Source organism: Geotrypetes seraphini, chromosome 4 (assembly GCF_902459505.1).
Source record: "Geotrypetes seraphini chromosome 4, aGeoSer1.1, whole genome shotgun sequence".
In the NCBI taxonomy this organism is placed as follows: domain Eukaryota; kingdom Metazoa; phylum Chordata; class Amphibia; order Gymnophiona; family Dermophiidae; genus Geotrypetes; species Geotrypetes seraphini.
Window position 1 is genome coordinate 35,870,441 of NC_047087.1, and position 24,917 is coordinate 35,895,357.

The window sequence follows — 24,917 nt, forward strand, 5'->3', positions numbered from 1 at the left end:
AGATTCACCTAAGGTGGTGAACAGCACCGGTACCAGTTGATATAAATGTTACAGTTTTGGTAATCACAAATCTCTGTGTCCCTGTAGAAATAGTTTTAGACAAATCAGAAATAATTTTTTTTTTTTTTTTTAAACGTATAAATAAATTGTGAAAGTGTATCCTCAATGTGACCATGAAAGCAATCGGAACAACAGCCGAAGCCGTATTCCAGGCTGGTATGAATTAGGTGGGTTTTATCGCAAGCCACGCCTCACACCACCCTAGGCGCTTTTGTTTTCTCAGTCGCACGCTCCCAACTGCAATTTTAATCATTTGTGATGTTGGCATTACTTGGAAGGCTCCTGAGGAAGACACTTCTCCCGAAACTGAGCTTGTTAGAGCCTGTTAAATATACCAGCAACTTACTGGGACTTAAAATGAGAGTTAAATCGTATGGAAGTATCTATTAACGCAACAGCGTGAATTCAAGAGGGGAGCGTCTGAGCTAAGTAGTACATTCGATACCGTTTTTGAGCATTTAGTTTTGACAAATTGGGAAGAAGTAAGAAAATCATTTGATATAGATAGCATTTTGGCTTTACATGTTTGGTTGCACAATATAATTTTTTTAAAAAATTCTTTATTGATTTTTAATCAAAAACAGTGTCATACGAATAAAAGAACAGTATAATTTATATCACACATAGGCCCTCTTTTACTAAGGTGCACTAACCGATTAGCACGCGCTAATCGATTTAGCATGCGCTAAACGCTAATGTGTTCATGTTAGCGTTTAGCGTGCGCTACTCGGTTAGCGCACCTTAGTAAAAGAGGGGGCTAGTGTAAGCCTAGTGTAATTATTGACACTGATTGGCGCTAATTAGTACTTATGCACAGACTGGCCTGCCCAAATTGTCTTGCGTGTAATTAAAAAGGGGGTGTGACCAGGGGAGGAGCATGGGCCTTCCGAAAATATGGGCGCAGAGTTATAGAATAGCATCATTGATGCATCCAACTGCCGTCGGTCGCATGCCAGCATTTTCAGCAGAATTGGCACTTAGCGCAGATCTTAACATTGGATGCCATTTACTGAATCTGACCCTACTGACCTATATCATTAGCAGAAGAATCCTTACATTATTATGAAGCTTTGAACCTTTGAAATGCTTTTCTGGTCCTACCTTTCTCCCATGCTATCACTTCCACAATGTACAAGTCTTGCACCAACTCTCGGTCCAGAGGCTGGGCGAGTTGAACCTCCCCAGACACTTCATCCATGGAAAGCCAATGTTTAGAATCATTTCGAAGAGAGTAACTGTAAAGCAAAGATACCATACAGAAGAAAAAGTTGTTGGGGTTTTTTTTCCTGAGAAAATAAACTGAGCAGCAGCTGTAGAAAATTACAAGGCCTAGCTAGTCGCACATATAAGGACTCGTTGCTGGAGGATGTGGTTACAGCGGTTAGCATAGCTGGGTTTAAAAAAGGTTTGAAGTTCCTGGAGGAAATGTCCATAGTCTGCCATTGAGACAGACATGGGAGAAGCCACTGCTTGCCCTGGGATCAGTAGCATGGAATATAGGTACACTGTGGGATTCTACATGGAATCTTGTTACTATTTGAGATTCTGTCTGGAATCTTGCTCCTTTTTCAGATTCCAGAATCTTGCTACTCTTTGGGATTCTGGAATGTTGCTATTCTTTGAGTTTCTGCCAGGTATGACCTGGATTGGTCACTGTTAGAAGCAGGAAAAAGGGCTACATGGACTACCGGTCTGACCCATTATGGCTATTCTTATGTTCTTATGACTAACACCAGCTATACATATTGTATTAGGACGGGTTTGAAAGGTTCACAAATTCCATCATAATTATTATGGTTAGAATAGGGGCCTGAGTCCCCATCTCTATGGTTGACTACACCGCCCACCAGGCTACTGCTGGAACCTGCTTGATGCTCTAATAGGACTGTCATAATATCTGAAGTCATCATATAGGCAGACTTGCACTGTTTGGGGGATGGGAGGGGGTCAGTGACCACTGGGGAAAGTATGGGGGGGTCAAACTCACATCCCTCCAGTGAGCAAACTAATGGAAACTCTAATCAAACACCAATTAGATAAGATCCTGGATGAGGAGAATCTACGGGATCCCCGACAACATGGATTTACTATGGGGAGATCCTGCCAATCCAACCTGATCAGCTTCTTTGACTGGGTAACGGGAAAGCTGGATATAGGGGAGTCCCTGGACATCGTGTACCTGGACTTTAGCAAAGCATTCGATAGCGTACCACACCGCAGGTTACTGAGCAAGATGAGTTCTATAGGATTAGGTAACACATTGACGAAATGGGTTGGGAGCTGGCTTGGAGGTAGGCTCCAAAGGGTGGTGGTGAATGGCACCCCCTCCGAAATGACGGAGGTGATTAGTGGAGTACCACAGGGCTCAGTCTTGGGCCCAATCCTATTCAACATCTTTATAAGAGACTTGGCAGAAGGGCTTCGAGGTAAAATAACATTATTCGCCGATGACGCCAAACTGAGTAATGTAGTGGGCAAATGCACAACAGACGAAGATTCAGTGCCCGACAACATGATGCACGACCTACTCCTACTGGAGCGATGGTCTAGGACATGGCAACTCAACTTCAATGCCAAAAAATGCAAAGTTATGCACCTGGGCAGCCAGAATCCATGCAAGTCTTATACCCTTAATGGCGAGATCCTAGCAAAAACGGTAGCAGAACGAGACTTGGGGGTAATCGTCAGTGAGGACATGAAGTCTGCCAATCAAGTGGAGCAGGCTTCGTCCAAGGCAAGACAAATCATGGGCTGCATACGAAGGGGTTTCGTCAGTCGTAAGGCGGAAGTCATTATGCCATTGTATAGATCCATGGTGAGGCCCCACCTGGAATACTGTGTGCAATTCTGGAGGCCGCATTATCGCAAGGATGTGCTGAGACTGGAGTCGGTGCAAAGAATGGCCACCCAGATGGTCTCGGGACTCAAGGATCTACCATACGAAAAACGGCTTGACAAATTACAGCTATACTCGCTCGAGGAGCGCAGAGAGAGGGGGGACATGATCGAGACGTTCAAGTATCTTACGGGCCGCATCGAGGCGAAGGAAGATATCTTCTTTTTCAAGGGTCCCACGACAACAAGAGGGCATCCGTTGAAAATCAGGGGCGGGAAACTACGAGGTGACACCAGGAAATTCTTTTTCACTGAAAGAGTGGTTGATCGCTGGAATAGTCTTCCACTACAGGTGATTGAGGCCAGCAGCGTGCCTGATTTTAAGGCCAAATGGGATCGGCACATGGGATCTATTCACAGGGCAAAGGTAGGGGAGGGACATTAAGGTGGGCAGACTAGATGGGCCGTGGGCCCTTATCTGCCGTCTATTTCTATGTTTCTATGTTTCTATGATCATTAGGTCAGTTATTCGTTTGTTAAAACTGGTCTAGCCCCAGACATCTAAATTATGCCCTGGATGTATTCTAATGCTCAATTATGACAGAAAAATGGCCAGATCATAAGCCTGCCCTGATCCTTCCTCACCATGCCTCTAACATGCCCCCCTGAGATTTAGATGCACTGCAGATAGAAACATGACTGCAGATAAAGGCCAAATGGCCTATCTAGTCTGCCCATCCACAGTAACCATTATCTCTTTACAAAATAGATTTTGAAAATAGCAAATTGGAAGGGTTTGATGAGATAAATGTCACTTTATGCCACTTTTTGGACCTTTTTCTATTTTCAGAATAAACCCCACAGTAACATAGTAGATGACGGCAGATAAAGACGTAAGAGGTCCATCTAGTCTTCCCAACAGTCATATTCATTATCTATTCATGTTCAAACCAAGAATGAATGTGGTATATAACAGTGGTTCCCAACCCTGTCCTGGGGGACCCCCAGCCAGTCGGGTTTTCAGGATATCCCTAATGAATATGCAAGAGAGAGATTTGCCTACCTGTCACTTCCATTATTTGCAAATCTCTCTCATGAATATTCATTAGGGGTATCTTGAAAACCTGACTGGCTGGTGGTCCCCCCAGGACAGGGTTGGGAACCACTGGTCTATAAAATACTACTTCTTGCTTTCAGAACAAAACACTCCCATCAACCAGCTTTCATTGATAAACTTCTAATTCCATAAGCATCTTGTAGGACTCTTCGATCTAGTAATCCAAATCTATTCACCATCTCTTCGATAAGACACTACCCGCAAATTCATCTTATCTGTTACTGCTCCCACCCTGTGGAAAGCCCTTCCTGCCAACCTTCGATTAGAAAACTCTTTAGATAAATTTAAAATCGAACTCAAAACCTTCCTTTTTAAAGACGCCTACACCCTGCAAACCCTGACTCCGACGACAATTGTTCCTCTTTTGAAGAAAGGCTAAATAAATTACAGCTGTACTCACTGGAGGAACGAAGAGAGAGGGGAGACATGATTGAGACGTTTAAGTATATCACGGGACGTATAGAGGTGGAAGATGATATCTTCTGTCTTACAGGGCCCTCAACCACCAGAGGTCACTCGCTGAAAGTCAGGGGAGGGAAGTTTCATGGTGATGCCAGGAAGTACTTCTTCACCGAAAGGGTGGTCGATCATTGGAATGAGCTACTTCAGCAGGTGATTGAGGCCAACAGCGTGTCAGAATTTAAGAGAAAATGGGATATTCACGTGGGATCTCTAGGGGAGTAAAGTCAGGGGGTGGGTCATTGGTATGGGCAGACTTGATGGGCTATGGCCCTTTTCTGCCATCATTTTCTATGTTTCTATGTTTCTAACTCCTTTGACGATCAAAATGCTTCTTTTGAAGCGACTCCCCCCCTACCCAAATGCACTTCCCCCTTCCACTTTCCTCCCTTTACTTTTATTTTCCATCTCGATATATTTCAGAATTTTCCTTTCCCCATTGTGTCCCTTTTGTATCATGTACGTCAATGCGTAAGTGCTTCCCTCCTTTTAGCTTAGACATGTTTTTATTTCTTTTTTTATTATTGTTAACCGTTTAGATGCCTGTATGATAGGGTGTTATTGACTTTAGATTCTTGATAAGCTTATATTGCTCCTATATAATTGTACTGCTGCAGAGATATGCTCTACAATTACAAGACTTTACCTTCTTAATGCTTTGTTCCCTGTTTATCTACACATGTTAGAAGGCATGATTTATGTTTCGACTCATGCCTCTACATGTCAGCTTCTCTCTGGTCACTATTATCAACCACATTCAAATATGTATCCGTCTCATGACTTGTTATCTCTTTTTCTGTTTGTATGGTTTTTTTGAAAAAATTCAATAAAAAGTTTTAAAAATGAAATGATAAGCGGTATATCAAAAATAAAGAAACCTGAAACTTGAATACATATTCTTGATCCTGCTATGTCTTTTGCCATTTTTGGAACACAGACCATAGAAGTTTGCATAGCACTGGCCTTGCTTCTCTTGCTCTTTCATTTTCACAGCTGCAGTTGCCGGTACACTCCTCTTGAAAAAAATTTGCAAGCTGTGCATAGACAATCAATGGTCTAGGCTCAGGTTTTCTCTGTGATTGAACATGCAGCACTGAAAAAATGTTACCCTCCCAGTGCTCCTTAGAAAAGGCTTAACTATCCACCAGTAAGAGGGAATATCTTTAATACTGTACTTCTGAAAGTCTTTCCAGCTTTTCCCACAGTCTGTTGGAATCTTGTTTACTCCTTATGTGAGATATAATCATGAAAGATGGAGGATGATAACGTGGGTGGCAAGTCTCCCTGGCAGCTTCATGGGGGGAGGGGGTATATCGTTTGTTTTGGTATTATTCCTGATGGTAATGATGGATGGGGGAGGGAATTTTTATCTTTTGTACAGATACTGATTGATTATAAGTGCTTGGTTGATTATCATTATTTGTATATAAATTGTATTGCACTTTTTGTTGGCATTAAAAACTAAATAAAGTTAAGAAAAAAAGAAAAAAAAATCTCTCTTTAGTTTGGTGGGTGGACTACAGGAGACCATAGGCAGGGCCCCTAGGCACACAAGTACACTGGGCCCCGTGCCCCACCCCACCATGCGCCCAGGCGGAAACAGGAAACTGCATCAGAGGGAAGCTTTGGGCAAGCAGCACCGCTTGCACAATTACGGTACAGTTCCCATTGCCTTTCTTACCCACGTTGCTTGCTTGTCTTACTTTCCATCGATGGGTGGGGGCGCGTTGCCGATCAGGGTGGGGCCCGCGTTGCCGATCGATGTTGGAGAGGCCCATCGCCTTTTGGAAAAAACAATGTTGATGCCCTCCTTCATCGGGCCCCCCTGACCATTTCGGACCCTAAGCATGTGCCTACTTGGCCTATTGGTTAATAGGCCAAGTCCTATGGTCCTATGCCTATGGTCCTGCCCTGACCATAGGCATATTCTTAAAATGAACTGTCTTAACTTTGCAATTGCGTTACTGCTGGTTTCACCTGCCCTTCCTTCTTTTGTCATCCAGCAATTTGTTCCATCACATGGGTCCTACAACGGAGAATATCTTGAGGCTGAACCCAGAGCTATGAGAGCTCTAATGACTGGGGATCGATCCGGCTTCCATGACCAGGAACCCATGGTAGGAGCTGGGGTTGGGATCAGGAGGTGGGGGGATGGGGACCCTTAGGTGGGGGTGTTAATGTCTGGGAGAGATTTGATGTTCGGGGAGAGGAACGCCACCAGGAGGGTTCTTCATGTTCAGGTGTGTTGGGAAGAGCTGAATGTTCAAGGGGGTAAGGGAGGCCAGCCGTGAACCTATTTCAAAGAGATTTATACCGCTCTGATGTAACTCCTGTCAGTTCCTGTTCTACTGGAGAGCAGCGTCGCAGAGTTGCTGTACGATGGGAATGGAAAGCGCTGAATGCCACACAATAAACTGTAGCTTAACATCTTCATAAGATGATTACTTTGATATAATTGACAGAGAATGTACTCATAGCTCTGCAGCTGATAAAAGTGACATATCTGATTCTTTATAGATATGGTTTGCATTAGGCAATCCTAACTGCTGCTGACGGTCACTCTGTCTATCCGTATGCATAGCTTTTGTTTGCACATATGCAAAGGAGCTATCCATAATGAGATCAAATGTAGCAGCAGAGGTTTCCCTTTCATCAAGCCCAGTATCCTGTTTCCAACAGTGGTCAACCCAGGTCACAAGTGCCTGGCAGAAAACCAAACAGTAGCAACATTCCGGAGCTGGTATTGTGACATCATAATGCCTCATTCCACCAATACCTAAGAGCCAAACTCATCAATGATGTCACAAGGGCTTGATTGTCCTATACTCAGCTCACATAAGAATTGCCGTACTAGGACAAGATTGAAGGTGTGGCTCACTGGTGGAGCTGCTGCCTCTGCACCCAGAGGTTATGAGATCAAATCCCAGTGCTGCTTCTTGTGACCCTGGCAAGTCACTTAATCCTCCAGTGCCCACCACTTTGAATGCCAGCTTTGAAATGTCAAAGGCAATATACAAGTCCCAGTTCTCTTTCCCTTGCATTCATTCTGACCATACCTGCCCCTTAAAACTCTCCAGGCGTGCACTTGCTCACCCTTTCTGCCACTCTTAATCCCTCACACAGTCATTCATTTAGCCTTCCCATCCTTTCACACACTTGTTCACTTTCCCAGCCCCAGCACTCATTAATCAACCTCTATCCACTCAATTACTTGGCCCCCACCACTACTTCTAGCCTCTCCGTCCTTTCATTCATTCATTTAGTCCCTTTACCACTCTTAATGCTCCATTTCTTATTCATAAACCCCAAGCACACACTCCTAAGTGAAGCACGCCTTTGTGCAATGCTCAGACCATGTACTTTCCAACTGATTATTTTGTTGTTATTTTGTATTGTTTTGTTTTTGGCTGTATTAAAATGTTACATGAAATCTACTGCCTAAAATCTGGAATTTTGGCAGTCCCAATGCAGTCGCCCACAGAATACGCTGGTGACATGAAGCTGCCAGGGAGACTTGCCACTCACGTTATCATCCTCCATGTTTCATGATTTATATCTCACCAAAGGGGTAAACAAGATTCCAACAGACTGTGGGAAAAGCTGGAAAGACTCTGAAATACAGTATTAAAGATATTCTCTCTTCCTGGTGGATGGTTAAGCCTTTTCTAAGGAACACTGTAACTTATTCTTTCAGTATTGCACAGAGAGACAGAGAAAACCTGAGCCTAGACCACTGTTTGTCTATGCACAGCTTGCAAATTCTTGCTTAGAGAAAATAGGTAAAAGCTGGATCCTCCTGATCCTGTGCTTCCCACCTTAAAAGTCACCAGATCTGCCGGGGTTCCAGCGGATCCAACTTTTGCATTGCTCTGGAACTGCTTTTACCCCAGAGCTGTGAGCTGCAGCTACTGGAGCCACCGTACAAAGCCCATCTTTCGGCAGATCCTACTTTAATGCCAGCTGCTATCATTTAAAGCTCCAGGAGCCAGGTCCCAGGATCCAGCTGTCAACCCCAGAGCAAAAGCCAGATCCCACAGACTGGCTCCCAAAATGCTTTTCTATTATGTGGCACCTCAATCTGATGCTATATAGTTTGACGGTGGGGGTACAACTGGGTGGAGTCTGGGCAGAGTGTGGGTGGGGCGCACATTTACATGCAGACCACCTCGTTCTATAATTTGGCATTTACATTCATACACTGAGTGCGTGCATAAGTTACCGAACACTAGCATTAATGCGCGTGACTGTTACAGCTGGGAACTAAGTGGTGTTTTAAAACTTTAGTATGCAAGGGGCGTGCACAGGGGGAGGTGCAGGGGCAGTGTCTAGCTCCAGTATTTACATGTGCAACTTATAGAATGCACTTCCCCCTCCATGTTCGGTCCGCAGTTTCGGTTATTCGCAGTTTTTCGATCAAAGGTCCCGCCCCCAAATTTACATCACAGGAAATCGCTGCTTCCGGCCATGCACAGAGAAAATTACTTCTCCCAGCTGTACTTTCTTCACTGGAACAGGTCAGGTTATTCGCGGTTTTATGTCTTTTTTTTTTTTTTTTTAATAGAAAAAACCTGCGAATAACATATGAAAAGTTATTTGCGGTTTTTCTCTATTCGCTGCCTTACCGTTCCCTTATCACCGCGAATGCGGAGGGGGAAGTGTACTGTTAGTTATGTGCTAAGTGCCGCATTTACCTGTGCCCACTTATGCCTACTATTGACATTTCATAAGTAGATGTGTCTAAATGTAGTCACATAGACGCCAACTTAGTATTCTATAATGGAATCTGGGCACTCAGATGCTGTTATAGAATTAGTTGCATCTAGGCACCTAATTTGTGGTGTTCAGTGTTAGAAATATCCCCATAGATAGGGTTACCATATTTGTCAAGCCATAAAAGAGGACACCTGAGCCCGCCCCTGGCTCTACCCCTGCCCCACCCCTCACCACACCCACAGTGCCCTGCCCCACCCCTGCCTCCCACTAGCCTGGCCCCTAACCTGCCCCCCCCCATTGCAGCCCCCCCTCTCTCTCTCAAGCCCCTCATCCGGGCCACCCTGGAGTCGAGTATGGCTCTCTGAGCCTCCCCTGTCTATATATACTTCCTCTGGCATTGCATAACTTTGGGCAGCCAGCAGTGTTAGCGACATGATCCTGCTGCAATCGGGGTTGTGGAAGGGAGTCCTGATGACCACATTCTTCATGGTGGAAGAATCAGGAGGAGTGTGGAGGGTTCTGGATGGCTGCAATCTTCACAGGGGGGTTCAGGAGCATAGGGGATCTGGGTGGCCATGATCTTTGCGGGGAGATGGGGGTCATGAGTGTGGGCTGGTTGGGTTTCTGAGGCAGGCAGGAGTAGGCATCCCTCCTACCACTCTTTTTTTCGGGGTCCGTTGGGGCTGCCAAGAGGGGCTCGCAATATGGCAGACCTGTTGGTAATTATGGGTCATCACTAGATTTAGTGCATACCTAAGTGATGTTAGGTCTTCAATCAGAGTGCTCGTTTTAATATTAATGAGGTCATTTGCATGGAAGAGTCAGAGGCTGCATAAAATGCATGGGAAAACCATTGGTTGGTAAAATATGATGAGTTTAGTGCATCTGGGCCTAGGTGTTGCCTTTAATGATAACCCCAGCTCCTTCACCCACCCTCCCTCACCAATTTAGAGGCCATGAATGCTGCCTCTACATCATCCTCAGCCCCATTATGTAGAAGTCCCAATTAAGAATCAAACCAAGTACTCTATACAGCACCACCACTCAGCCCTTAAGTGGCTCATTACTGATGTGTCTGCTGGGTATTGATGCGACTGCAGCAAAGACTATACAGTAAAACCTTGGATTGCAAGTAACTTGGTTTGCAAGTGTTTTGCAGGACAAGCAAAACATTTGATTACATTTTAACTTGATATACAAGCAATGTCTTGTAATACAAGTACATACAGTATACACACATCACAACTGAGCTGTGGTACTTCTCTCTCTGACACTGCAAGAGTGTAGTGATTGTTCTAAATGAGCAAAATCTTGCAATACGAGTACATACAGTATACACGTGTCACATCTAAACTAAACTAAACTAAACCTTGGGTTTATATACCGCACCTTCTCCACAACGTGGAGCTCAGCACGGTTTACAGGAGTTGGGATAGAACGTAACTCCAATGGAATTATAGAAGTAAGTATAAAGAGAGGTAAAGAGGGCTTAGTGTACCAAAGAGGGAAAGAAAAGTTACATTTTAGAGAATAGCCAAGTTTTCAGATGCTTACGGAATAGTTGAAGGGAGCTCAAGTTGCGAAGTGGGGAGGTAAGGTTATTCCAGAGCTCAGTGATTCTGAAGTGGAGGGAAGACCTTAGTTTACCAACATGGGATATGCCTATTAAATAGGGGAAGGATAATTTTAGTTTCTGGGCGGATCTTGTGGAATTTGGATTTGAGGAGTTCCAGGATAATGGAATAAAAGGAGGAAGGATGCCGTGGAGGATCTTGAAGGTTAGGCAGGCACATTTAAAGTGGACCCTGGAGATTACAGGAAGCCAGTGGAGCTTGGACAGGAGTGGTGAGACATGGTCAAATTTACTTTTTGAGAAGATAAGCTTAGCCGCGGTATTCTGGATTAGTTGGAGTCTATTGAGGCTTTTCTTTGTTAGGCTTAAGTAAATAGAGTTGAAATAGTCCAATCTGGAAAGGATGGTGGCTTGTACGAGGATGGCAAAGTGTTTTTGATGGAAGCAGGACCTTACTTTCCTCAGCATGTGAAAGCTAAAAAAATCATCATAACTGAGCCGATGGTTCTCTCTCTGATGCTGCAAGAGTATAGTGACTGTTCTAAATGAGCGAGGTCTTGCAATACAAATACGTGTGGAGGGGCATAATTGAAAGGGACGTCTAAGTCCGTTTACATCCATCTCGCAAGTCGTCCAAAGTAAAAAAGAGCCTTAGACACATTTTCGAAAGATACGTCCAACTTTTTTTTACTTTCGAAAATCGTCTAATTATACGTCCTGCCGATCTGATCGTCCAAGACACTAAATCGTCCATCTTTATACCACATTTCCGTCCAACTTTCCGTCCAAATCCGAAACGCCTAGAACAAGCCCTGTTGTACGTGGGAGGGGTCTGCAAAGTGATAGACTGCACACCCAGACATGCCACCTAAATACCTTATAGGGCACTGCTGTGAACTTCACAAAAAGGGTGCCATGGCTTCTCCTCACTACAGCTCCCTTGTAGGTCATGGTGAGCCCCCCAAACCACCTCCAAAATCCCCTACACCCACTTATCTACCACCCCAATAGTCCTTATGGCTACAGGAGCCACTTATATGCCAGTCAAAAAGGGTTTTGGGGGTATATAGGGCAGTGCACATGTTTAAGTATCAATGCAGTGATTACAGGGGCTTCTGGGTATGGGTCTGCCTCTCTATGGGTCCCTAACCCACCCCCAAGACGACTTAAGCTGCCTCTGGGCTAGACGACTAGGCTTTCCTATGCCAGGCGGCCAGGTGATGATGGTCTGGAGGCTGAAATTTAAAGTTGTGAATAAAATTTTATGGGGGTGGGGGGGGGGGTTGGTGATCACTGGGGTAGTGTGTGGGGGTCTGTGTTATGTGTTTTCAGTGCTTATCTGGTGAGTTTAGGTGGGTTTTTGTGACTTAGACCATGTTTTACATGGTCTAAGTCACAACGTCCAAGTTCCGTCAATCCTGGGCTATATAACTTTCGGTTATACATGCTGTACGACTAAGTCTAGGCCGGCCCATGATCCGCCCAACTCTCGCCCTCAACATGCCTCCCGAAACGCCCCATTTAACTTTGGATGTTGAGCGGCACTATGAAGGCCTAGGTCGTTTAGAAATACGTCCAAAACCTGTTTTTATTTTCGGCGCTTGGACATTTTTGAGAATTGTTTGTCCAAGTGCCGACTTAGGCCGGTGTTTGGACGTTTTTCTCTTTCGATTATGAGCCACATAGTATTTTGTATTAAAGTTTTTGGGTTGTGGAACGAATCGTCTTGAGTTTCCATTATTTCCTATGGGGAAATTTGCTTTGATATACGAGTGCTTTGGATTACAAGCATGTTTCTGGAACGAATTATGCTCGCAAACCAAGGTTTTACCTTGTAGTTAAGTTGTCACCATCAATTTCCTTAATTAAATAATATAGGGGTCCTTTTACTAAGCTGTGGAATTTTTACTGCAGCCATAAACATGTCTTTTTTTTTTTTTTTTTTTTGCATTAATGTAACCACTAGTGCCTGGCCATTTGTTAAAATTACCACATGAACACTTATTGCTGCCCATTTTAGAGGTGGAAAGGGCTCCAGAGAGATCCACGTGGTAACTGGTTAACGCAGGAATGCTCGCTCTCCATCGCTGACACGCCCCCTCAAAAAATGAGAAAACTTGGGGCTCCCTTTATCAAGTTGCGCTAGAGGTTTCTAGTGGAAGTTGGTACGGTAAATGCTTTGATGCTCATTGAATTCCTATGAGCATCGGAGCAGTTACCTTGCTGGCCTGCGCTAAAAACCTTTAGCGCAGCTTGATAAAGGGGGGGGAGGGGGTATTTAGCATGTGGTTAGCACATGTAATTTACCGCAGGATGCCTGATTATTTCTATAGTACTTTGCAGTGTTACAGTAGGTACGCATTAGCACATAACACAGCCTGGTAAAAGGACCCCTAAACGATATAATTATGACTTATTTCATCTTAGTTAAGAAATGTATGGTTGGCTTGGCAAACTCTTAAAGTCATGGCCATGTCAAGATAGTGATCATGAATTAATTAAAAATTTTATAGGTCTACAAAAAATGTTTCTCCTATTTTGGGCTAGATTCAGTAACTGGCGCTTAATAATCGTCACAGTGAAAAATTGGCGTTCAATGCTATTCTGTAATGGGCATTCAAAGATGAGCATCCATTATAGAATTTAGCATTGAGTGCTGATTTCAGTGCCCAAATCTGAGCGCCAGGACTTATATCTGTTGAAATCAGGTATAACTCCTAGTGCCTAATTTGGGTGCACATTCTTAGTATTCTGTAACACTGCGTGCAAATTTTAAGAAAGCCCCAAACCCACCCATGGGATTTAGAGCAAACACTAGGGAAAGTCGGATGACATTAGCGGCACTGGGAGTTCCTTGAAAAATCAGTAGCGAAACATGTTGGACTCCATGTCTCCCAGGTCGTAATTTATGAAGTCATTTACCAAGCTAAGTTTAAAATTATATATTCCTAATAATACTTGATCCTAAAAATTATTAAGAAGGGTTGACTTTAAATTATGTAGTATTTAAAGAGGCTGGTGACGATTTACCGCCAAAAGAATTGATTTAGCGGAGAAGGTGGTATAACTGAGGCCTCTGAATAAAATTTGTTAAGCTATATAAGTCACATATTTACTCGATTCATTTCTTGAATATACTCATTATATTCCTATGGGCATCTTAGCATCTAGTGTGTGCTAATTGTTAGAATGAGCTAAATCAATTAGTGCCCCTCTATGAATTTCCCCCTAAGTATCAATTAACCCCACCCCCACCACAACCACCACCAATTATTGTCACTAATTGGTTCATTGGGCACACATCTTGGGCACACATCTTGGATTGGAAAATGAATAAAAGAACTCTTCTGAAAATAGGGGTTAGGGGCATGTCCCCCTAGAATGAAATGGCAATTTTTTCTACCCATGCTCAATGTTATTTTTGAAAAAGCAAATTCAAAGTAAATTCTCATGTTATAACTCAGTTCCATTGACGGAACATGAACTTTTTACTAACTGGAAGCATTCCAAGCTGGGGCTGTTGAACTTCTCACCGTAAGGATGGCGTAGGACTGGTATCTGGTTCCAAGGCTTTCACAGTTACGACCACTGTTTTTGGTGGCAGGTTCTCAAGTACATTGACCTCATACTTTTCCTTGGTAAAGGTTGGAGCTTCATTTATGTTTTCCACTAACACATGCACCGTAGCTGTGGAGCTGAGACCATACTGGACTCCGACCAGTGGGGCTTCGTTCTTTGCAGACACGAGCACAACATACTCATCCGTTTTCTCATAGTCAAGTTCCTGTGAATATATTAACCAGGTAACTTCAGTATAAATATAGTTAAAAAGTATTTATATATCATGTTCTTGAGTCACAAAAAAAAAATCTGCTATAAATGCCAGAAAAAAAAATTTTCCATTACTACCTTTTTCAAAACCGTTACCCATCATGCTTTTTCTACAAGATATTGCATTAACAATTCTAAGGATAAATATTTGTGGCATTTATCTGGAAGGGACTGTCAAACAAAGATATAAATTGTATGTTGCTGTCACAAAGGGTTTTGACAATCTGGAAATATTGCTAAACCGTACTCAAGTCATGAAGTAAGACTATTTTTACCTATTACAAAGTTTTTTCCTTTGCTATCTTTTTTTGACTACCATTACAATGACACCATGCTCTGTGGCCACAGAAGTGTTTCTGACTTGAACATTCCAAGCCCCTGTCATGGAGGGGGAACATGACACGTTCTGTCCATTTTTATGAATACATAAATGTGTTTCACTTTAGATGACAACTATTTAGGAGTACCAAACTATGTATGTATGTAAGTGGAAGCTATAATTTTACTTTGTTATGTTCTCTGAGGTTTATCATTTCAAAATGGATGAGGGAGGGTAGAGGACGCAGATGATGGTGGGGGGAACGGATTTGTTGGGGGAGGGGTTTCCCTGATAGGTCCCAAGTGTATTGAACTTTCTGGCATACATTTGGACCATAAACAACAACTGATCATGTCACAAAATTAGTTGTGTTGTTCATGATGAAAAATTAGTTGTGTTGTTTATTCTCAATTCAGAATACTGTTGGTCTGTGACACTAAGATAAATGGAATTAAAGGTAACAATTAAATTATATAGGACTACAAGCACTTGGGCTTCTATAAGTGTGATATATCCCTTTACTATGAGCAGAAATAACTGGGCAGACAGGATGGACCAATTAGTTTATTTTCTACTGTCAGCTATTGTGTTTATGTTACAGTGGCCAATAAAGTTTTTGCTTCTTCAACATTTTTGTGTATATCTTACAGATTTTTGGCTGCTGATCATGAAAATCAGGTTTAAAATTACATATCATGTACCATTTGTAGACTTCAATCATATCTCCCCTAAGCCATCTCTTTTCCAAGCTGAAGAGCCCTAACCATTTTAGTCTTTCCTCATACGAGAGGAGTTCCATCCCCTTTACCATCTTGGTCACTCTTCTTTGAACCTTTTCTAGTGCCACTATATGTTTCATGAGATAAGGAGACCAGAATTGAATGCAATACTCCAGGTGAGGTCACACCATGGAGCGATACAGAGGCATTATAACATTCTTAGTCTTGTTAACTATCCCTTTTTAAATAATTCCTAACATCCTGTTTGTTTTTTTGGCTGCCGCCACACATTGGGCGGAAGGTTTCATTGTATTGTCTACGATGATACCCATATCCTTTTCTTGGGCGATAATCCCCAAGGTGGACCCTAGCATCCGGTAACTGTGATTCAGGTTATTCTTCCCAATGTGCATCACTTTACATTTGTCCACATTAAATTTCATCTGCCACTTGGACGCCCAGTCTTCCAATTTCCTAAAGTCCGCCTGCAATTTTTCACAATCTGCATGCGTTTTAACAACTTTGAACAGTTTAGTGTCATCTGCAAATTTAATCACCTCACTCGTCGTTCCAATTTCCAGATCATTTATAAATAAGTTAAATAGCACCGTTCCCAGTACAGACCCCTGAGGCACTCTACTGTTTACTCTCCTCCATTGAGAAAAATGACCATTTAACCAATTCCTAATCCACAGCTGAACTTTGCCACCTATCCCATGACACTTCAGGCTTTTCAGGAGCCTCTCGTGAGGAACTTTATCAAAAGCTTTCTGAAAATCTACACTAATGGAAATATTGGAGGTTCCTGAGGCATCATTACCTCCATTTACACAAATAGGATACAAAATCAGCAACAAGAGATAAATCAGGAGTCAACGAATATATGAACTCTATTGGAAATGTCTGATAGGGAAGTAGCTTCCCCAGCAACTTTACTCCTGACAGTAGCTCTTAGCCCAGATAAAACTTGGTTGTTGAGATTGTTCTTTAAAAATAAGCAAAAAGAATTTTGGAGCTTTAAGGTACAAATGTTCCCAGACTTACGACCTCTTTTACAAAGCCACGCTAGTGGCTGCCGCGCGGCAACAGCCCATAGACCTTTAAATCTCTATGGGCTTCGGAGCTGTTAGCGCAGCACAGTCGCTAGCATGGCTTTGTAAAAGAGGCTGTTAGCTCAGGATACACAAAGGCTTAGGTGAGAATTTTTGTTATTAAAACCTGCCCCCTCTTCTAAAAACTGCGATAGCAGTTTCTAGCGCAGGGAGCTACGCTGAATGGCCCGCGCTGCTCCTGCCGCTCATAGAAGTGTCGGGAGCAGCGCAGGCCATTCAGCGTGGCTCCCCGCGCTAGAAACTGGCAATTTTTTTTACAGAGAAAATTCAAGGGATAAGGAAAATATTTGTAAACAACTTAGACCCAGAACCAGACTATTTGGCTACAGCCTCTAACATTTCAATATCAAAGTGCTCCCACTTTTCTTTACCATCAGTTCTGGATCTGAGAAGACTGTTTGCTTCATTAAACTTAAAAGGGAATAAAGAAGATTTGCTTCCTCCACATATCCTGAAAAAATTTTTCAACACATTTAGTAAATGCATATATCAACTAATCTCGACTTCCTTAGAGAAAGGGAATATTCCCAAAAAATGGAAAAATGCTACTATCCATCCAATACCGAAAGATGCAAAGGGGAATTTAGATGATCCCAGTAATTACTGCCCTATAGCAAAAATACCATTCATAGCAAAAATGACAGAAAAAATAGTGTTTAATCAAGTCTCTGAATTTTATGAGAAAACTGGAGCACTATATCCACACCAAACAGGATTCCGACAATACTGCTCAACTGAGCATTCCTTAATAAGGTTGACATTTTTCGTTCTATATTTTTGGGATCAACATAAATCAGTTCTCCTCATATCTTTAGATTTATCATCAGCTTTCGATACTATCGATCACCATCTGCTCCTGAGCAGATTAGAATCCTTAGGAATTTCAGATGTTGTTCTCCAGTAGTTTCAATCATACTTTAACGAAAGATCATCTAAAGTAATATTTAATGATTCCTCAGCAAGTATAAATTCGACAAATTTTGGGATTCCGCAGGGATCAATTTTATCTCCGCTACTGATTAATGTATTTCTGGCACCATTATTAACTTTTAGTCAGCCAATTGGATTCATACCCTTTGCTTATGCAGATGACATACAGCTTTTGTATCCTATAGATAGTAGTTCAGAGGTAGAAATTTCAGAAATGAATGAGAATCTTTCAAAAATAGCTAGATGGTTACATGACAACAAGCTGTCCCTCAACACAGCTAAAACAGAAACTATGCTTTTTCCATGTAGGGAGGGGCAGAAATTAGGAACCAACATAATTATGGACACAACTAAACTTAAAACAGTCACTAAGGTGAAGATTCTTGGGGACATATTAGACCAAAAGCTTAGTTACCATGAGCAAATCAGTGCTCTTGTAAGAACCTGCTTCTATAGGTTAAGACTAATCAGATCATTATCTGCTTTCCTTGATAAATCATCATTAGATATATTAATACACTCATTAGTCATATCAAAAATTGATTACTGTAATGCCCTGTACAAAGGGTCCACCTTAAAAGAAATACGCAGATTACAAATTCAGCAAAATACTGCAATAAAAATAATTATGAAAAAGAAAAAATTTGATCATGTAACACCACTTCTAAAGGAAAAACATTGGTTACCAGTAAACTACAGAATCACATACAAAATAACATTACTTACACATAAAATACTTATAAACAAAGCCCCTACATTCTTAGAAAGATATCTAATACCGTATGCCCCCATAAAATCTTTAAGATTGGAAGTTAAATCTTTACTGGTAGTTCCTTCATTAAAAATTATATATTCTAGGAGAGATATGATCTTTTCTGTTACAGCCCCTCAAATTTGGAACTCACTTCCACTTAATATAAAAGAAAAAAAATTACTGAGCAAGTTTAAAAGTCTCCTAAAGAGTTGGTTATTTAAGGACGCTTTTTAATGGATTTATTCTGTTACAATAGACTAGGAAGACGATCTAATAAAAGGTTTTTGTTCCCCAACCTTTTGTGTATGAGACCTTCCTGTTTTTCTTTTTTTTTTTTTAAGAATTGTATTTAAGCCAACTGTTGTCGGCCCCGATTTCCCTAAATGTGTTATTATAATTAGTACTATTGTTATGTTTGTGTGTTTTTATTTTAACCTAATGCTTAACTTATGTAAATCGCATTGGATATGGAGTATGCGAGTAAATCAAAGAATTTAAATAAACTTGAAACTTGAAACTCACAGTTTCGTAGAAAAGGGGACTAGTGTCTTAGCTTTAGGGGCAACTTTTTATCTTCGTCATCTCTGCAAATGTATAACTCATGATAATACACATAAATTTGTCATTTTTGAACCTGTCCAGCTGCCAACATTCTTATCGCTCTCTCGACTGGAGAAGGAAAGTGCTGAATGAAAGATAAATGCCTTATAAAAATGTAGTTTTCTTTATTATCTCGCTATTATTCTCATTTTGAATCTCAATTGAGGACTTGAGCTAGATTAAAGCTAAAAAAAAATATTTTTTCTTGTAAGAATTTGTTGTTGCATTATAAATTCTCTTATTTTGAGAAATTTCTTTAGGTCTTGAATTTGCTTTCTGTATAAGTTAATTTTGATTATGTATTTGAAAACTTATAAATAAAAAAAAGAAGTGACTACATTAGACAGCTGAACTCTAACCTCCTTGCTCACCTTCTTCACATAAGCACCACAATTTATATATTTATTCAATTTTCGATACCGTTATTCCAAGGGGAGGTCAGAACAGTTTACATGAGTTTATTCAGGTACTCAAGCATTTTCCCTGTCTGTCCCGGCGGGCTCACAATCTATCTAATGTACCTGGGGCAATGGGGGGATTAAGTGACTTGCCCAGGGTCACATGGAGCAGCATGGGTTTGAACCCACAACCCCAGGGTGCTGAGGCTGTAGCTTTAACCACTGCGTCACACTCTGTATAAGAAAAAACAATTCCTTGTAGCTTTGACTGTAATGTTAATTGTTTCTTGGCTCTATAAATCCTGAATTTTTGTTGCCTACATAGAACGTCTTGAATACTGGAGCACACAGAAAGCTCACGTGAAAACCGATTTGCTCAACTGTCTGTGCAGCTGGTCCTGGCCCAAAATATCCTCCTTGGCACATGCTTCAACAAGAACGAAAACTGAAAAGTACAACAGAAAGCTGGACAAATTCTTGCAACAGCTAATATTAATCTACAATATTTGGCTTGGGATATTTTGAGAAGAGCAATAGTTTTCTGACATTTTTGAGAATTCATCAGATATTTATTTCCCCCCAGCCCAAACCCGTAACTCTCCCCAGTGGCACAGCTTTAGGGCCAGGTGCAGGTGCTGCTTGGAGATTTGGTGTCATTAAGAGCTGATGCGCTAGACAGTTGCCTAGGTTGCTTATACTTGCACCCCAAAGAATGAAATTGAAGGCAAAAGAGTGAGATTTTCAGTCAGTGAGACCAACTAGAAAGACTTAAGGGGCCCTTTTACTAAAATGCATTACAAAATGGGCTTAATGCATATTGACATGCGACTTTCCTGCGAGCTAAGCCCATTTTTAATGCAGCTGTAAAATAGGGCTTTTTGTTTTGTTAATGCTTCCATGCCCACTCTCCGCCCATAACATGCCCTTGTTAAAAATATTTCTTTAAAAATAAGTGGCGAATCCTTTAATGCATGCAAGCAGGCAAACTATCACAAAATACTTCTAACTTTTTTTTTTTACAGTAAGCCTGTTCATGCCTGCAAAGCCTGTGTTAGGGTTTACCACACTTTAGTAAAAGGGCCTCTAAGTTAAATATTGATTTACAAATGAAAAATGCAGTATCTATAATAATAAAATGCTACGCGCGCATGCACACTCTCACCGCGTGTTCCCTGAGATCTGATCTGTCGGGATGTGCCAGCAAGAGAGCGCATGCGCGCTTACTACATCACCAAGGGCCACAACTCCTCAGCATTGAAAAGTTGCAATTGGCTGCCTGTCCGTCCCCGCCCAGGAGGGAGGGGGCAGCCCTAGCACCAAGGGCAGTGGGCACCCTCCTTAGGCAGAGCAGGTCCTGGGGAAAGGCTTCTGAGCAACCGAGGGAGCGAGACCCTCCCCCAACACATAAACCGCCAGCACCCCCTGCCCTCTCCGTCGTGGTCCAGGAGAGACGTGGCAGTGCGAGGCCTGGACGTCACCACCGCGTGATGCGATGCCTGCGCGCTGCACACAGAAGAAAGTGCTGCAGCTCGCCTGGGCAGACATGTTGGTGGTGGCGGCTGTGGAAGAGGGAATGGGAGGATGCTCAAAGCTGTCTTTGTAGGAAGTGCTTCTGTCCAAGGGTTGAAGGCGATTGGACAAAAGAGATGACAGGAAGCGTAGAGGAGTGAGACAGAAGATCTTTAGAGAGATTGGAGGAAGTGGCAGCACCCGTTAATGTAACGGGCTAAAAAACTAGTAATTTAATATTTGTTTTTCTTTAAAACCTCTGAAAGGATACAGACAATGAGGGTAATTCTATAAAAGTTGCCTATTTCATGTGCCTATATGAAGCCTACTCTGTAAGGGAACTAGGCACCTTTTCCCTAATCTTCAGTGCTATTTAACCAGTCTTTACATTACATTACCATTTATATTCCTCCAAAGCCCTTATGAGTTTATGGTGAATCACAATAAATTAACTACTGAAAACAGACCCAGTTAAACATAGTGCAATGCCAGTAAAGTCCTTAAAATGCAATAAATTCAAATCATAATCTAATTTCAAGATAAATATTTCTTAAATAAAAATGTTATTAAACATTTCCTAAAAAAAACCCAACCGTATATCGAACTTCTGATCTAATTAAAAATGGTAAATCATTCCAGATTAGAGGTGCCTGATAATAAAAAGATGCATTCCATTGAGTAAGTGACCTAATATGTTTTGGGGATGGATATCGAAGGTAAAACTGCTTCCTCGAAACACGTCCTGATCTATCTGCTAATAAAGGGCTCCTTTTACAAAGGTGCGCTAGCAGTTATAGCGGGCGCTTAGCGCGCACTGAAATACCATGTGCGCTAACCGCTACTGCCTCCTTTTTAGCAGGCGGTAAATTTTTGGATAGTGCGCGCTACACTTGTGCTTGCGCTACAAAACGCTACATACCTTAGTAAAAGGAGACCTAAGGTGTGCTAACCAATTTAGCACGTGCTAAAGAATAGCATGTGCTAAATGCTAAGGCACCCATAGAATATAATGGGGGCCTTAGCATTAGCACACGTTAAATCAATTAGTACGCGCTAAATCAATTAGCACGCACTAAATTGGTTAGCGTGCCTTAGTACAAGGACCCCAAATAAACTAATTTCAACAGATAATGTGGTCCTTTGCCATATAGAATATTATAAACCATCACACAAAGCTTAAAATTTATCCTTGCACATATTGGCAACCAGGAAGTGATGTCAGAAGGAGAGCCGAGTCCGGCGCAAGCAGCAGGTAGGATATGCTGCTTGCTGCCAGTGATGATTTGAAGAGTTAGGTGGGCAGAGATGAGAGGTGCCAGTGCCTCCACCAAGACAGCACCTGGTGTGGTCCACCCCCTCCCTCGCTATGCCACTGATTTTACTCATCTGGACTCCCACCTTCACACTACACATCATTGCTTTTAAATGCTATTTTATTGAATAGTGCATGGCTGAAATATTTGCATTTGTATGTGTATGGGTACACATATATACACAAATGCCAGTATTTTGACCATCTGCACGCATTTTGGTATCCAAATGTTGCCATCCTTTAAATAGAATTAATCCCAATGCCCTGGATTCTATATATGGAGCTCAAAGTTTCGCATGCAAGCTTGGGATACTCTGGACCAAAAAGGCAATAAAATGACTTATCTAAACTAAACTAAACTAAACCTTAAGTTTATATAACGCATCATCTCCATGGATGTTGTGGAGCTCGGCACGGTTTACAAGAACTTAAAATATAGGAAGAGAAGGAAAAAAAAAGGTTTACATGAACTTATATATAGAAGAGAAGAGTAAGGGGGGGATAGAATTACATTTTAGTGAAAAGCCAGGTTTTCAGTTGCTTGCGGAATAATTGGAGGGAGCCCAGGTTCCGCAGCAGGGTAGTAAGGTCGTTCCAAAAACCTGTGATTCTGAAGAGAAGATATTTTCCCAGTTTGCCTACATAGCGAATACCGTGTAGAGAAAGGAAGGATAATTTATACCTTTGGGCGAGTCTGGTAGAGTCAGGACTCGAGGAGTTATAAGATAGTGGGATTAAGGGAGGAAGGATGCCGTGAATGATCTTAAAAGCCAGGCAGGAGCATTTGAAATGGATTCTGGAAATCACTGGGAGCCAGTGAAGTTTGGCTAGGAGTGGGGAGTGGGGAGACATGGTCAGACTTGCGTTTTGCAAAGATCAACTTGGCTGCAGTATTCTGGATTAGCTGGAGTCTTTGAAGATTTTTTTTTTGATAGGCTTAAGTAGATGGCATTGCAGTAATCTAATTTGGAGAGGATAATGGATTGGACAAGGACGGCGAAATGTTGTTGGCGAAAATAGGATCTTACTTTCCTCAGCATGTGGAGGTTGAAAAAGCATGATTTAGCCAAGGAGTTGAGGTGGTCTTTGAGGGAGAGAGAAGAATCGATAATGATGCCAAGGACCTTGTTTGAGAACTCAAGCTGCAGTGCAGCGCCTGAGGGTAGTGTGAAGAGGGTGGGCAGGTGTTCTAATGTTGGGCCGAGCCAGAGTAATTTTGTTTTTGATTCATTAAATTTCATCTGTACCGAGAAGGACCAGGAATGGAGTCTCATTATGCAAGCTGTAATGTTCTCGTGGAGGTTGGTGAGGTTCTGGTCTGTCTCAAGGAGGACAAGGATGTCATCAGCGTATGTGTAAATTGTTTCAACTAAAGGGAGGAAGGAGATGTAAGGGCTGGCTGGTGGTGAGGTGGGAGGAGTACAATGGAGAGAGAAGGAGACAGAAAACGAGATGGCGATGGAAAGGGGAAAGGAGACTTTAACTTTGCAAAACGGACTCAGTTAAATGCGGGATTCCTAAGAGTAAGTGTTTCCCAAGTCAACCCTAGAGTACTCCCCTTGCCAGTCAGGTTTTCAGGATACCCGCAATGAATATGCATGAACTTGATTTGTATACACTGCCTCCATTATATGCAAATTTCTTTCATGCATATTCTTTGCGGATATCCTGAAAGCCTGACCGGCAAGGGGAGTACTCCAGGTCTGACTTGAGAAACACCTGCCTTAGAGCACAGTGTCTTGTGCGGCTGCCCATGAATCCCAAGACTATGGCTTTGCAAAGAGTATGCTAACACACAGGTTCTGCATTTGATGATACACAATCTCCTCTGCAGGCACAGCTACAGCTAAGGGTCCCTGATAGACAGCACATTTATTTATGCTATTTATTTATTTTTTAAATTTCTATACCATCTAACCCTACGCGGGTGTACATAAAATCAAACATACATAATGCTTAAAACAATGCATTCAAAACATCAGGATTTAAATTCACAATAAATCTTTGATCAAGGTGAGTCAGACCCTATAAAAAAAGCAGTAACGAACCATTGTGTTTTTAAGAATTTTCTAAAGGGGTCTCTGTCGGCGCATTTCCTTAACTGTCCTATCAGCAAGCCCAAAGGATAAAATAATTAGAACATCACTTCACTTAAATGGTCATGATTACCCGATTTCTAAATCTATAAAAATATTTGGAGTTACATTAGACACTCATTTATCCATGGTTGAAAATATGAATTTAGTGGTGAAGAAGTGCTTTTTTTGCACTAAGAAACTAAAAACTAAAAAAAATATTTTGATCCTCTATCCTTTAAACCAGTGGTTCCCAACCTTGTCCTGGAGGACCACCAGGCCAATCGGGTTTTCAGGCTAGCCCTAATGAATATGCATGAGAGAGATTTGCATATAATGGAAGCGACAGGCATGCAAATCTGCTCCATGCATATTCATTAGGGCTAGCCTGAAAACCCGATTGGCCTGGTGGTCCTCCAGGACAGGGTTGGGAACTACTGCTTTAGACTATTGGTGCAGGCATTGGTTCTATCTATAGTGGATTATTGCAATATCGTTTATTTGGTTATACCTAAAAAAAGCAATGAGAAAATTGAGAATAGTACAGAACACGGCTGTCCGTCTAATATTTGGACTGAAGAAAAGAGATCATGTTAGTCCC

The 24,917-nt window shown here is 42.0% G+C and overlaps 1 protein-coding gene across 2 annotated transcripts in view; it reads right to left on the reverse strand.

The window, feature by feature from the left end:
* CDH16 (cadherin 16) overlaps positions 1 to 24,917 on the reverse strand; it is a 168,770-nt gene that overhangs the window by 52,756 nt on the left and 91,097 nt on the right. For both annotated transcript variants that reach the window (XM_033943230.1, XM_033943231.1), the window contains exons 13-14: positions 14,291 to 14,541; positions 1,162 to 1,295 (exon numbers count right to left, since the gene is read on the reverse strand). In XM_033943230.1, the coding sequence (XP_033799121.1) occupies positions 1,162 to 1,295; positions 14,291 to 14,541 (385 nt within the window). The remainder of the gene's footprint in view (positions 1 to 1,161; positions 1,296 to 14,290; positions 14,542 to 24,917) is intronic.